The sequence below is a fragment of the Triturus cristatus genome, chromosome 3_1 (assembly GCF_964204655.1).
Source record: "Triturus cristatus chromosome 3_1, aTriCri1.1, whole genome shotgun sequence".
Taxonomy (NCBI): Eukaryota; Metazoa; Chordata; class Amphibia; order Caudata; family Salamandridae; genus Triturus; species Triturus cristatus.
In genome coordinates this window covers 742,682,046-742,698,428 of record NC_140583.1, presented here as the reverse complement: position 1 = coordinate 742,698,428, position 16,383 = coordinate 742,682,046, and the positions used below count along the sequence as shown (strand labels likewise).

The 16,383-nt window shown below is 43.7% G+C and overlaps 1 protein-coding gene across 1 annotated transcript in view; it reads right to left on the bottom strand.

The window, feature by feature from the left end:
• The window catches only part of LOC146860906 (mucin-5B-like), an 814,361-nt gene extending 802,975 nt beyond the window's left edge, over window positions 1-11,386 (bottom strand). The window contains exon 1 of the mRNA XM_085644901.1: window positions 11,230-11,386. Coding sequence (XP_085501027.1) covers window positions 11,230-11,293 — 64 coding nt within the window. The 5' untranslated portion in view covers window positions 11,294-11,386. The remainder of the gene's footprint in view (window positions 1-11,229) is intronic.
• Between the last annotated feature and the right edge of the window lie 4,997 nt (window positions 11,387-16,383).

Sequence of the window (16,383 nt, the reverse complement as noted above, 5' to 3'; positions counted from 1 at the left end):
TAATAGAGCCCTGGAATCACAAAATGGATGCTGCAGCCACAGACACAGGTCTGGCCTCCTGCTGCTGACCGAAACTCCGGCGGCAGAGGAGGCCTGGACAATAGCTTTCATGTCACAGGGAGGTGTAACCACCTCTCAGACAGGCTTATGTGTATTGGGGCTGGGTGGGAGCACTCTCTGAGTGTTTTGAAGTCCTGCACTGGGGGCACATTTGGTGTCCCTGTGCATAGACCAGCTCAAACCGGTTGCAGGGGCTACCTGCCCCTGCTCTGGCGCAAAACTGGACAAAGGAAAAGGGTGTAACCACCCCTCTTGCCAAGTCCACCCATAGGTGGGGCCTTAGAGTTAGTCCATCCCCTAAACTTAGTATCAGTATAGGAATCCAGTTCCTAGGACTTTAGATTTTCCTGGACAAAACTCTGCAACATATATCCTGGACCTTCGATGTTCTATCCTGACTAGAAGACTGAAGAAATCTCCCTTGGGGTCAAGGAGTGACTCCCCTGCTTAGCAGGCACTGACCGGTCTGCATCGCTGAAGTTCCCGCCGGATGCCAAAGTCTTTGCATCACCAGAGGTGGATTTCCAGACTTCCTCGAGGCTACCCTGAGTCCATAGCAAAGCTGAGGCCTGTGGCTATCGTGGGTGATGTGGAACCGTGACCCATGGACACCGTGATCTTTTGCAGCAACAGCATCTTCCTGGGCTTCCTGGAAGTTGTGCTTTGGGCTCCAAATAGCCCCAGCCTTGCGCACCTCCTGCACCAAAGATTGCTGGCCTCCACTCCACGAGTGACCCGTGGGCCAGTTTCCAGTGCGACCGCTTGAGGCTCCTTCGCGATCACTAGCCCGTTGGCTAGCAGGTCCCCACGAAGGTAACTCCTCTTCTGCTTGGGCTTTCCTGGTTGCTCCAGACGTGCCCTGACTTACCCTCACTGGGTGAGTCCCTCAGGCCTTGCTGGTCTGCACCGCAGTCCTTTTACTGAATTCCAGTGACTAGCCGTTGCCAAGGCTTGTTGGGTCCAATCTGGTCGCCGGCACCACAGCACTCGACAGACTTCGTGGGACAGCTCGACTCCAGCTCGTGGACTTCATCAACGCCTCCTCGACCTCCCGGCTGAAGAGTCAAGACACCCATCAACTCACCTGAAGCACCCGACATCTGTGGGCGTTGGTCCATCCTGACCTCGGTCACTGGCTAGTGACCCAGACTCTGTCCCCTCTGTTTTCAGGTTCCTTCTATCCTAGATCCAGGCTTGGATCTCTTCGGACACTTCTCCTCTTCACGGCAGCAGCAGTTCTTTGCAGGCTTCCATTGAAATCGATGACGCGACCCAACACCAAAAGACACCTATGCACCCGGCTTTCCTGGGTGAGGTAACTCGAGTACTCCGGTGCTCCCATGGGTGCTAGCCCTAGAACTTCTTAAGTCCAAAAGGCTTTGGTCCTGACTCGATTCTAAGGGTCCCTAATCTATATATTTCCAACCGCGACATTGCCCATAGAAGATAACGGGAACCCGCGGTTGTGTTCACACACTGCATACAGTCCCCGTGGGTCCCCTGTGTCACTACCTTGGGTGGTTCCTTTGGGTCCCAGCGATTCTACAGGCTCTAGGCCTTGTGTCTAGTTCAGTCGTGGTTCTTATACCACTTTTTTGGTATATGGTTTGGTACGCCCCTAGGGTCCAAATGTCTATTTGTGCTATTACTGATGATTGTTCACTTGTAACTTAAGTACTTTGAACTCCAGTCTCATAAAGAGACTTGAGGGGTGTGTTCTATCTTAAATACATATATTTTGAATATATACCTGGTGTGGTTGTCCTTTCATTTGATCATTCAAGAGATTATAGACTGGCAACACAAGCTGCTTTACATTCCTTCAAGACTTAGCCTGAAGGCTGCTCTCCATAGCTACCACTAGGATAGCTTTCAATAAAGGTTGTCTTTAACCTATCACCATAAGGGGTTATTTGGACTGATACAAGGTGCCCACTAGAACTAGTGGACAGCATATACCAGGCCACCTTCTCACAGGACCTACACAGGCTCATCCATTTCACAGCAATGAAGACCAATCACCTAGGGCCTACTAAGAGTCTCACAACATATACCCCCATGCAGGACAAACCCACCAACTATCCACCCTCAACCAGATCGCACCTCCCCACCAACCGAACCTCTCCCTCCACCTGGACTCCACTCTGGTCACTAAGAATGAAACCCTACCCCAATGCACCATCACGTCAAACCAGATGTAAAGCTCCCTTATCCGACAGCGAGCTCCACATCTTACTATTATCATACAACTCCTCTCACCCTCTGAACTCAGATAATCAGGGAACTATCCAGATCATCTCAGCTGACCCTCACAGAGCTCCTAGTCTCAACCACAGAGTTGTCAACAACCATAACCTTATACAAATACACCTCACACACTCTAACCCAGTTACACACAAAACCCAACTGAAATGCATGCTAATCGACTGCAGATCTGCCTCAAAATATGCAGGAGATATTGCTGACCTGATAACTCCACATGAAATTGACATCCTGGCTAAATGACTCCTCTACTCCTATCATGGGCACTTTAGTCCCCCCTAACCATGGTATTACTAGACTTGATCGACCCCACAGACCTGTTGGAGGCATTGTGTGCATACACATCCTCAAACTATCAGTCATACATGCACAATCTCCCATCTTACCTTCCTGCGAATACCTCTGCCTTGATATCACAAGCAACAAAAGACCACTTTGCAAGTTACACATAATATACCACCCTCCAGGTGACAACATAGATTTCATTGTACAAAAATAGAAACCATTGGAACAAACGCTGATCAGCAGTACCTTCAAATCTTCCTGGAAGACTTCAATCTACATTGGAAGGAACTGAATAATCCAATAATCAAGTTTCAAAACCTTCCTTGCAGACCTGAAGCTGACCCAATTCTGCGACAAACCCACTCACAACAAAGGATCTACATTAGATCTCATCATTGCAAAGCCCAACTCAATTCAAATGGAATCTATCCTACCCTGTGATTGGACCATTCACCATTGCATCACCTTTCACATTTTAAATCTCTTAAAAAACAATGCAGCACAACGGTCCAAGCCCAAAACCTGGAAAAGGAACATGCACAACATTGACAGTAAAGAGCTGTCTTCTCTCTGCCGCAACATCTTGACTCCCCCTGAAGAGCTCTCAAATGTCTTCGAACTTACGGACTACATGGAATACGTTATCAACTCAGTAGCTCCACTACAACTAAAATGAATGCCCACCAAAATTACAAACTAATAACCTAAGACTAACCGAATGTCAATGGCGATCTAACCCGTCCATTGAAGACCTCAAGCACTTGAGATCTTTAAGGAACTTCTACTATAAAAACATCAGAACCTATGAAGCAAATTTCTTCAGAAACCAACTTGATGAAGCCAGTAACCGATCTAAAAATGTATTCGATCTCATAAATGCACAATCAAACTGCGCATCCACTCTCTGATGGGAACCAATTTGATGCCAAATGGTGAGAAATTCACTTCCTTCTTTCAACAGAAGGCAGAAACCATGAGAAATAACCTTCCGCTGGCCATGGAACAACCTCCTATCCTCCCCCAACCCTACACATCCCCCCCTAGTTCTTGCATCACAGTTGTCTCTCTCAGCCTTTCCCCCCAAAACAATGCTTCATGGAACTCTTTTAAAACCTTTGACGAAGACACCATTTATAAAATCTTACTCGGACTGAAACCGTCAAACCATTTTATTTACCCTCTTCCCACAAAATTCAACAAGGAACTCATACCTGCAATAGTACTGCTCTGGTACAGGATTGTTAACGCCTCCCTCCTCCAAGGTTCCATCCCTGACAGCCTCAAGTCCGGTCAAGTTACCCACATTCTGAAAAAACCACAAGCGAACTAAACAGACCTCCACAACTACTGACCGATTTCCAATATCCCTACCCTGGCAAAACTCCTGGAAAAATGTGTTCACACCCAGTTCTGCCACCACATCGATCATTTCGACCTATTAGACCAATTTCAATCAGGCGTCTGTGCTGGGCACAGCACTGAATCAATCAATCAATCATATACTTTATTCGATAAAAAATTTTCATCATAAAAGTAAGTATACAATAATCATGACCTGTGTGAACACACACTACAAAATACAATATGAATCATTAAAATTTGTTCAACATAAGCATCAAATAGATCACAATACAAAAGGTACGTTTAAAATTCATCAAATTTACTCCACATTAACAACATAACTACACATACCCCCTGCTATATAAATAAATATCTGGGGCCACTAACCCAGCCCTAGGGCCAATCCTTCATTTCGACGCTCCAGCTTACGAGGTAAGTTGGAGCTTAAGTCTCCTCATACGGATCACCCAAGCACTTCCAATAAATTTGGCAACACCACATACCAATGAGGGAGAGGATGTATCAGTACAAAGAACTCGCAGGGCCATTACATGGCATCGAAGGCCCAGACCCTTACATAAGGGTTTTAACCATATCCTCCTAGGCACCTTGTAAGCCGGACAAGCAAACATAAGGTGCGCCACAGACTCAATGGGGGATGCACAACACGGACACGCCTTAGTTGGACTACCTTTAGGGTTCCACCCAAAGGTAAAAACATTTACAGGAAGTATTCCAAACCTGACTTTTAAATATAATGATCTATCTAGGGGTTTCTCGATATAGCACTGAATCAGGTTTGACACACATTGTAGATGATGCACTAAAAATGCTGGACCAGAATCAAACTTGTATTCTAGTCCTCCTTGACCTATCTTCGGCATTCAACACAGTGAAGTTTGAAAATCTCCTAGACCTTCTGGAACACCGCATGGGCCTCCCCAGCCTAGTCCTTTAACGGTTTTCATCCTACTTCCACAACAGACCTCAAACAGGCAAACTTAATCTCGCCCTTTCTCAGTCCACACAGATCTCTCTGGCTGTACCACAATGATCCTCACTCTCCCCCACTCTCTTCAACGTACTCATGGAACCCCTAGCTGAACTTCTAAGCTCAAGTAACATCCAATATGACATGTATGATGATGATACTCAGCTATACCTAAAAGCCTCCTCCCCAGATGACATCAGCTCTCTTAACACAACACTAAAGAATACTCAAAAGTGGCTAAGAACTAATCACCTCAAACTAAGTACTTAAAAAACTGAACTCCTTGTAATCTCCCCACCAAACCAGGCACTGATCATCGAAGAATGGCTGAAACAGCTAACAGCCCTTAACTGCATCCCACAAATCATAGATCTGCTAAGTAACTGGGAGTGACTCTTGACAAGAATCTCAACATGAAGAAACACATCAGCGCCTTCACAAAAGTAGCAAACCACCAAATTAGTATTCTAAGGAAACAAAAACCATTCCTCCTCCCCAACAATTTCAAACATGCTGTACAAGCTTTAGTCATCCCCAGATTGGAATATGAAAACACAACGCTATCTTGTTTGCCTTGAACCAAACTTGCTCCTCTAAAGACATCGCTCAACTCTTCTGGTAGACTCATCACTGGCTCAAAAAGATACTGCCACGTCACACCGAATCTCACATCCCTTAAGTTGCTACCTTACGAAGCAAGAATCCAACTAAAAATTGCCTGCTTCACACATAAAGCCCTCCACCTCAATACCCCTAACTATATTGCCCAGAAACTCAAACTCTCAAGAGGCTTTAGAGGATCCAGAAGCACCACCACCTTTCTTCTGAAACCTCAGAGATTCCACAAGAATAAAACTTACAACCGTGCCTTCTCTGGAATTGCCTTAAGAATCTGGAGCTCATTACCTCCTAAAATCAGATCGAATCCCTCGGTCATCTCATTCAAGAAGGAAGTCAAAGAATTGCTTATGAGCAAATTTCTTCTCTAGATCACATGTCTCCTATCTCCCCAGTCACCCACACAATCAACTATTCTATCTACCTAATGCTCCCCTCTGCGCAATACGGACTTCGCCACCCGACTGTTCATCTCTGCCTGGTACATTCACTGGCATGAACTATGACTATATGCCTTTCTTAACAAAGTCTCTATTATCTTTCTTATGTTTATTTTTTTGAGTTTTGAGTGAATTTACAATGAATGTATTACTGCTGTTTTCTACTGATCCTCTGTCTATAATTCTGTAAAGCGTTCTGATACCCGCAAGGGTGATGTTCGCACTATAAAACAACTTTTAAAATACATTAAAATTAATATAAATGATGCTGCCAATGGTGGTTATATTGGATGGAGGTGGTTACATTTGGGCCAAAAACCGTCCGATTTGTAATTGGGAACAAACTGAATAGCTATTGTTGTTGGTTAAATCGCAAATGCACGTGGTCTAAAGTGACTACCTGCGCAACGGCTGACACCTGTGGTAACTGAGCAGCACTTCTCACTACTGCCCTCACCTGACACTCCCTGTGCTGCCACATCAAAGTGTACATACTACACTGCACAACAAAGATGTATAGGGCTAATTATCAGTAGTGCAGTCCTTGGACCGCCAGACTCGCGGTGGGGCAGCCTTACATCTGCCACATTACGATCACGGTGGTCGTGCCACCCTGGGACCCTGACTCCACCAGGGAACTGCCGTTCCTTGGCAGTGCGCGACGGTCCAAAGGCATTCATATGCTTGGTGGGACCGCCATGGTCCCACCAAGTATATTACGAGTATCCTCTCCGCCAGCGTTTTCATGATGGTTCTTCCTCCAAGAAAACCCTGAGTGAGAGGGAACAAAGGGGGCCATACAGGGCCCCATTGTGCCTCAAGCCCTGTGGAGACACACAGGGGGGCACACATGTGCACTCATGTGTGCATGCACAAAGGTTCCTTGTAATTGCAACAATATCTCAGCAGGAATTATTGAATTATTTGCAATCGTATGTACAAGACATTACAAACACACAGAGAGAAAAAGAGGCTGCAAATACTTTGATTAATGCGCCCATAGGCGTCATATATTTAGAGAAGATTAACGAAAGAGTCAACAAATTATAACAGCACTGTTTGGTTTAAATACCAAAACAACCCTAAGGAAAAAAGTGTACAATGTGCTCGTGACATAAGTGTGACGGCCCAAGTGACAACGTGAAGAAAACCATAGCAAGAGGCGCAATATGGTATATACAGAGTAAGTACAAATTAAAGGTTCCAAGCAACGATTTCAATTGTTCATCTGAAAGTTTTCAAAGAGTTTTTTTCTGAGGGAACCAAAAGATCAAAAGGGCGCCAAAAGGATTTGGAGCTGATGGGCATCAGCTCCAAATCCTTTTGGCGCCCTTACTCTGTACTCTGTACTTACTCTGTACTCTGTACTTACTCTGTATATACCATATTGCGCCTCTTGCTATGGTTTTCTTCACGTTGTCACTTGCGCCGTCACACTTATGTCACGAGCACATTGTACACTTTTTTCCTTAGGGTTGTTTTGGTATTTAGACCAAACAGTGCTGTTATAATTTGTTGACTCTTTCGTTAATCTTCTCTAAATATACGACGCCTATGGGCGCATTAATCAAAGTATTTGCAGCCTCTTTTTCTCTCTGTGTGTTTGTAATGTCTTGTACATACGATTGCAAATAATTCAATAATTCCTGCTGAGATATTGTTGCAATTACATTGTTATTACCCTGCTCTCAGCTTGGTCTACGGGTTACACTCCTGTGGTTTTTTTAGGTCTCGCTGAGACAGCGAAAGCTGTCTCTTTGAGACATTTTGTAAGTGGATTTTTGAAAGTGCTTCCCCTGGCATAGAGCTACAGTGCACGAGGCGTGCACGCGCGCAAAGCAGCCATATGGCTTCACATCGCTCTCCCTCGTAGCCCCTGTCCGCCCCCTTCCCTGCTGCTATTTCACACCAGTTTGCTTTTGTGCTCTCTTGCTCTCTGGGGGTCGTCTGAATGCACTGGCACGAAAAGCAAAGCTTCACTCTGAGGCCAAGAAAGAAAATCTTGTGTTACAAGAAACGGGACCTTTTTAAACGCAACTGCTCGCTGAACCCTGGTCTCTGTTAATTAGAGCACAGCGTCTTGGTTGTTACAGGTATGTCTTCTTAAATCTGTAAGCATATCTTTTCTTTATTGAGTTTCTCTCATTGCAGGCAGTACATGGGCACCGGCTTTCATTAACAACAGGGGCGCCCAGTTTTACTTTAACACGGGCACCCAGCTTTAATCAATCACCCACCCCATCACTGCTTAACCTAGCTCGGTCGCGCTCGTGTCTGCCCCCCACCCCTATCTTGTTTGTTTTATCTTGTATAAAGCAGATGGTCCTGGTTACACAAGAAAGGACAGCTTTTAGCGGCATCGCTGAAAGAAGAAACCGTGAAGTCGCAGAGGAGACCACCCCCTGCCCATCAGGACACACTCGATTCCTTAGCAATGCACAGGACGTGATGCTGTGCTCTCGCACAACGGTAGGCATTTTAGGAAACAACAACTGAAGAACTGCAGGGGTTTACAGCCTAATCATCACTCACTGTTAATACAAGCGATGAAACAAACATAAAATGTACCGTCAGCACTTAGCTGTTAATTAAGCATTAATAGCTGATAGGAGGAGAGTCCTTTCCATTAAACTCTTGGGCAGTAACCCAGTTTATTATTATTGCACGGTTATTATTAATCTTCGATGCCGCTACTGCTGCTTAACACAATACTGGGAATATTTCAGTTTTGTATGGCGCCTTCAAATTTTAGTTGCCACTTAAGCCATTTTCACGCAACCACTTTGTCACAGTTGAAGGGCAATTTTGCAATCAATCAAAAAGGCAGCGGTTCCCAGGTGAATACGGATCGGAATCTGGCTGTTTAAATGCATTAACTAATACTTGTTCACTTTTGTTCTCATCTGGTTGTTGTTGACACAGTGCGCTTCATCTTTTAACATGGCGGGCGCCAATTCTTTTTAATTCACCCCCTCACAGCGCTCCGGGACAAAGAACCAGAGAAAGTTCTGTGTGTTACAGCAATCAGACACACGCCCACAAAAAAAGTATTACAGTTAGCACATGGACTGTTTTAACTTACAGATGTTAGTTTGTTGTGTTTGGCAGTCCGTAGTTTGCACTGGGCTGACAAGTTGAGTTGGCGTCAAACACTCATAATGCGTGCGAGGCACCCTAGATGTACGAGCTGTTTGCGACGATCGAGGCTGTGCAGAGAAGTATACCCCTTCTTTACTCTAGTCTTTTAAATGTGTGTGATACTGTTAGGCGCATGCACAAATGTGTGCTCTTTGCTTTAAATCCTGTAACCACAAAACAAGCCAACACACTTTTTTTTATTTAAAAGCATATGCGCACTTGGGGGTGAAATAACTTTGCACATTGTGTATGTCTGTCTGCATGCACAGATTTCCTGCATAGGCTGGTTCCGGTTTGGTGAGTGCATGACGTTTTTGACAGCCCTTTCACCTAGTCATGTCTAGCATCTCGAGAGCTCTTTCGTCCTGAAGAGCTTCGGTCGCTCTCGTTCTCTCAACCCCTCGTTCCCACCTCAAGCACCTTGGCGAAATGCTGGGCCACTGTCAGTGGCCCTTAAAGTGACTGTCCTTTCTGCAGCATATACTCTTTGTGATTTCCATTTCTGTGTAAGCCATATGCTGTCTTCTACCGCTTTCCCACTCCGTAACAAATGCTTGCTTTTACTATGAACCCTCTCCTTTTAATTTTAAAGGAGAGACGTGTACCCCTGCACCAGATCTAACCCCGACCTAGTGTCTTTTTAGACTGCCAGTCACTCTGATTTGCTTAAAACAAGCATTTGCAATGCAATAGGTCTCGCAGTTGTTAGAGTTTGATCTATTGGCATTGTAAATGGCAATGCCGTTTATTTATGTGTAGGTTTTTAAAACATAAATAAAAGGCATTGTCATTAACAATGCCAATAGGTTAAACTCTTGCAAATGCGAGACCTATTGCATTGCAAATGCTTGTTCTATCTCTTCTCTGCACAAAGGTTCCAGCATGGCATGGATGCTGGAACTGTTTTTGACCTTGTTGTGCCCATAGGCACCACCGAAGGAACAGCAAATGAATCACTTGGCAAATACTAAAAAAAAGTGATTGTAAGGCGGGCGGTTTCCACGTGGGTTTGGCGGTGCGGTGGCGGGGTGTTCACGCCGCCACACCAACAAACTCATATTCGCCCCATAGTGCGCTGTGTTTAAAGGGCGCATTGATTTGTTTAAGGTCAGTGCAACTGTAGTTTAGGACGCAGTCCGATTATGACAGGAGTGTATCTTCTAATGTGCTAAATGATAGTACCCTCTTCTTGTCCTTCCCTCGGACTCCCGCCTCAATGTGACCCACTCTCTTCCCTGCTCACCACTACCAGAAGTGAACTTGTCACTGCCTTCGATGGGCTCCACCTTTCCAGTTCAGCACTGCTTTTATCACGGTTTAAACGGCGTCTTCCACCACACCTCCATCCCGTCACTAACCGTGCAGCCCCAGTGAACATTTGACCTGCGCTTGCCTTACCCTGAGATGCATCTGTCTTCTACCTGCGCTGCACTTTTACTTAACCTGAAATGCCTCTGACTCTAACTGAAATGCACGTCTTTCTCCCCGAGAGGGGCACCTGTCCGCCAGAGATTCACCTGCTTGCCCGATATCCGTCTCACTGCCCTATTTACGTACCACCTGCTACTGCATTTGACAAGGTCTCCAACTACCTCACTCACCAGCCGACAACACCTGTCTCTACCTGTCCTGTGCTGCACTGTCACCACCTGCGCGACACCTGTCTCTACCTACGCTGCAGTCACCACCTGCGCTACACCTGTCGCTACATGCGCTGCACGTGGACAATCTGCGCTTCATCTGTCTTGCCCAGAATAAAAAACTATGGGGCATATTAACAAGCCAGGCGATAAAATTATCGCCGCTTTAGCGGCAGTAAACTGCCGCTAAAACGGCGATAATGGGCTTGATAATATGCTCTATGGAATTCCAATTGAAGCCCATGTTAAATATGAAGGGCGTCTAACATGGGCTTCAATTGGAACTCCATAGGGCATATTATCAAGCCCATTATCGCCGTTTTAGCGGCAGATTTCTGCCGCTAAAGTGGCGATAATTTTATCGCCTGGCTTGTTAATATGCCCCTATCTCAGATGATAGGCTGGCTCTACCCGTGAAATCTGAGAGCGCGTTGGCAGCACTGTGAGCACTTACCAATTAGCCGCTGGCATTCACACACGGTAAAGCCAAGAAGGAGGATCCACAGAGCCTTTTCCATCGTCTCTGGCGATAGCCGACGCCACACACGGCTTCCCTCTCAAACAAAGTGAGGTGAATTTTCAAAGATTGACCTTCTTACACACATTCTTATACTCCAACTTTTTTTTAGGCTGGACAGTGCGTGGTACAGTTTGGGGAGGTGTCTCTTCGGTGGCAATTACTTTACGTAGAATATGAGCAATTTGCAGCGTAGTTGTGCTGATTTCGTCAGAGCTGTCCTCGCCTCGGGGCTGGGAGGAGGAAGACGTCAGCTTTTTCAGCACTGAGGCTGAAGACGCACGCGCAGGGCGGCCATCCACTGGAATCCCCCCGACCAGTTAACCTCGACTTGACCTCGAATAGTGTCAAAAGGACTGTGATAAATGGCCAACGGACAGTGGCATTTTGACAAATGTGTTATGGGGTGGGGGTTTGGCAGATGAGAGGTCCCCAAAACAACTCATGGGATCACCTATATTACCACTGGCGTAACGAACCGTGAGCCCCCCCCCCCCCCCATGCAAGGTACGCGAAGGGGCCCCCTTCCAGAATCAATCAGGAACTCATGGCCAGAGCACTGTGCTGAGGGGGCCCCATGCATCGCGGGGCTGCGGGGGGCCTGTGTTACGCTACTGCCTATAACATAACAGGGTAATCATGAGAGTGATTGTGTTTATTTATTTATACGTAAGTCAATCTTTTTTGTCCAATTAATAAAAAAACAGTACAATCATGGAATATATAAAATGCACTAGATTTCTTAAATGAATAGATTCAAAAAGTACTTGGAGTAACTGTAAATTTCTTCCATCATCACATTCAGAACAAATATATTACTAGTATTGAGGTAGTTTAGGGATAACATGCTGTTCTGGATCATTGATATCACAAAAACACATCACTAAAATAACATTTCATTCTGCTGTTTACATTTCAGGTCATATTTTTTAATTTTATTTCATTATCAAAACAAAGCTTCCCTATATAGTAGTAAAACCTTCCGTACAGACAGTCATTACCTAATACACTTTGCAATTTTGTTTATTAAAGTTCCATTGTGCTTTTCATTCAAACTGTACTACTTTTATAAGAGAAATATTTCATGAGAAATACAAAAATAAAAATTGATTAGTGGGAATCAAATAGATTGAATGGATCAATAAACTGTCAACATGCTTCTTTTCAATTTTATGGTAATGACTGCTTACCATTGTTATCTGGGAGACACTCCTAGTTAAACTTTTTTTCTGCTGTGAGAATAAACATTACAAATTGGATTGATAGGCCGGTAGAGTTCCCAGAAAGGCAACATATGATTGCTTGGAGACACCTTCTCACCCTATTTTCGTTAAAGATGGGTTTTAACAATGCTTGCTTCTCCTGATGCAATTGGGGGCAAGTGCATACAATATGTAATAATGTTTCATTATGAAAACCACATAATCTACAACTATAGGTTGGGCAATTTTGTAACCATCTTGAAGTTCCGTCCCTTGTGGGATAGCATCCACATCTTAGCATGAGAAATTTATCCCTTAAAAACAGTTTTAAATAGGAGATAAAATATGGTTGTGATTCCATTTTGATTGAATGAATTAATGACTGAATAAGCATGCTTTTTTTGCAATCTCCTCCTTATCCAATATAGCTGATAAGAAATTTGCCGAATGATTTCATATCTGTTTAAAAGCAGCTTAATTTCTATCCATATGTTCAAAAGGCAGTGACTTGAAAGGTTTTAGACTGTTCGTTAGTTAAGAAATCCAAGCACTGCAATACTCACATTTCGTTACTTCCTGCAAGCACTGGTTTGCAAGAGTGCCGGGGTCAGATGAAAAAAACTAATATCAACATTTAAAAAAATGCAGATTGTCTCACCAGGGTTTGGCTTTTCAAGCCAAATTCCAATCTGATGTTTGCCTGCCTGGTGTTTCTCTGTGCCCTAAAGATTGATTTGAAAACTTTTATTTGTAAATTAGCAAGGATTTTGGAGTCTTTACCTCGAAAAATTACTGACCCATAGGCTAGAGAGGGAATCAACTTTGTCTTCATTACTTAAAGTAAATGCTCATAACTAGGACATAACAGCTTATCTCACATCATTCCTACAGCAAAAGAAAGTGCAGTGACTTTGAGCTTTATGTTAGTAAAATGATGTTTAAAAAAACACTCTATCATCAAAAGTGATCCCTAGATACTTCTATAGTTTTACAGTTTTAATCATTAACCACATTCATTTCCCATACTTTCATATCTGGTTAAGTCGATCCTATCATCATGATTTTGTTTTAGTCATTTGGAGAACATTGGCTAAAGTATAATCATTAAATGATTCTATCAATTGTTGTAGGCCTATGGTAGTGTGGCTAAGCAATATAGTATCGTCAGCATATTGTAAATATTTTTATTTTATAACCTACAATGTTTGGAGAGGGAGCATTGACATTTTGCAGAAGGAACTGTAGATCGGCCATGAAAAGATGAAAAAGACATGGGGCTAAAACGCAACCTTGCGAGTAGTGCATGTGCCATCCCCCAATTTTACCTGGACGCATGTATTTGAGTATAAAAATACGATCATATCTATTAGTTGTTTGGGTACACAACATGCTGATAGCTTTGCTCAAAGTACGTTGCGGGGAACAGAGTCAAAGGCATCTTTGAGGTCTACGGAACAAATACATAACCGTTGTCTTTATGTTTTGCTCTCTCCACCAACAGAGTGAGAGACAGCAAGTTTGTGATCGTTGACTGTCCCCTAGGAAATCCAGTTTGGAAAATTGGTATCATTTTTCGTGTTTTGGCCCATTCTTCCAGGTCTTTAAGCAGACATGTAGCAAAGATTTTCGAATCTATGTCTGTTAGGGCAATAGGCTGATAATTAGCTGGATTACATGGTGGGCCACTTTTATAAATTGGCTATATTATGCTTCCTTGCCAGGATGCTGGAACCAATTTGGTTTTTACAGCATCTTTCAAAAATGATATTAGAATTTTTGACTACAGATCTATTTTCGCTTTAAAAACAGCATTGGGGATCCCATTGGGGCCCGGCGCCTGGTGCCCCGTTTGAACTTATCCTGCTCATAGACATTTTTATCATTTCTTCCTGAAGAACTCAATTACTAATGGTTGTTCTCCTTGTAAATATTTGTTTCCTTTATTCCCACTGCCTATGTTATTTGGCGGGACTGGCATGTACTGTTTGGTGTTAATACCTAAATCATTTACTGAAGAGGCTCTGTACATTTTAATAATAAAGGACATCCAACCTGATTCAGAAATATTGGCACTATTAGCTCTCCTGTTGCCATATTCAAGATCATTAATTGTTACCCAGAATGCTTTCAAGTTGTTGGTTTTAATGGCGAAATGCAATTTTCTCATATTTCTTCATGGTGTACCCTTTTTTCCTTCCATATCTAATTTTTATATATTCTTCTCAAGGTTTGTAGTGAGCTCACTTTTCAGAATTTAAAAGCACTATTTGGTTGTTTCTAAATAGCCTGTGAAGCTTTATTATGTGCCTTCATTAGGAGATGTAAGCTGTGCGAGTACCACCTGGTTGTTGCTGGCCTGATGGGGGTTTCTCCTGGTTGTTGTTTTAACCAAAAAGTGATCTACTAATGAGGAACAGAAGCGATCCAAATTTCGACCAAAGGTTTCCCTTGTCGGCACTCACTAAGTACTGATTCTATTGTGGGTTCTAGGAAGGCCAAGATCTCCATTTATTTTGCTGAGTGCCAAGCCAGCCTTTTCAAATTATAGGTTATTGGCCCAGATTCAAGGGTTTCTAGATTTTGGTACATAGTCAACTCTTAATGACAATGTCATTGTTTGGGGGTTATGGTCGCTTTCCACTCTTGGGACCACTTGATACTAGGGGTGGGCGGAATTTGCGGAATTAACCTTCGCAAATTATCGCGAGAATGTTTAAAATTATCGCAAACAAGCAGAAATATCGCGAAGATGCGGAAGTTTTTTTCCGGCATGTTCGCGAGATTTTCTGCATGGTTGCGGGTCGCCAACTTACCCATGTGGTTGCTTGCGGGCGCGGCCATCTTGTTTTGAGTTGTTCTCGCGGTGCATGATCGCGAGAAGAAAGACGTGATCGCGCGACGCATGACGTCACTGCGGGCGCGAACTGTCGCGAGACAGCGCAAATGGCTAAAAACAATACAACATCTCATGGAGAACGCGACCGGATCAAGAAAACTTGTCGGCGAACGCAGGGATTCAGGTAAGGCGATCGCGCGCGCGCGAGAATGTATCATTTTACAGCGCGAGCAAGAAACAAATTATCGCCAAGCTGCGGAAACCGGAATTTTTGACATTTTCGCGCTCTCCGCGGAATGCAAAAATGTCAAATTATCGCAATTTCCGCGAACGGAACGAAATTTTTGCCCAGGCCTACTTGATACCCAATGAAGCCTGATCCTAGTTCCTTTGAGATACTGGTGTAATCAATAGTAGAGTGTTGCCGTGAATTTTTAAATGTTGGAGCGCTTAAAATATTATGTTGAGTGTCCTCCTGTAGCACCATGAGCTCGTATTTTTGTAACTGGGAACAACACAACACATCACATTTAAAGCTCTACTTGGTTTATCTGCAGGGTTCTTGGATAACAGATGCATATTGAAATTACCCGAAATGATTAGGCTAGTGGCAACATGTTGAAAAGTTAAGGTTTTAATTATTTCCCATAGGACAGTTAGCTGAGTCATCTTTATTCATCTCTTTGTGCTTAAATATACATTTAGAAATATGATCGGCAGTTCAAAATCTATTTTGATGCATAGTTGCCAAGTTAGTTGGAAATCAATTTCATGATGCTTGGTATCTAGGCCCAACGACACATAGGTACATAACCACCATTTGCCCGGCCATAGGCAGATGAACAGGTTGCAAAATACGTTTACTCCTGATAACCAATAATGGCCTTGTTACACATTTTCCAAGTTTCCTGAGACATGAAAACTTTAAAGTTCTGTATAAAAGTTACTATGTCACGATCATCTAGCAGTCTTGTGAGGCCATGGATATTCCGTGAACAGATATCAATGGAGTTTTTTGCATTGGATGAGCTGTTCAACCATCATTCATTCCCT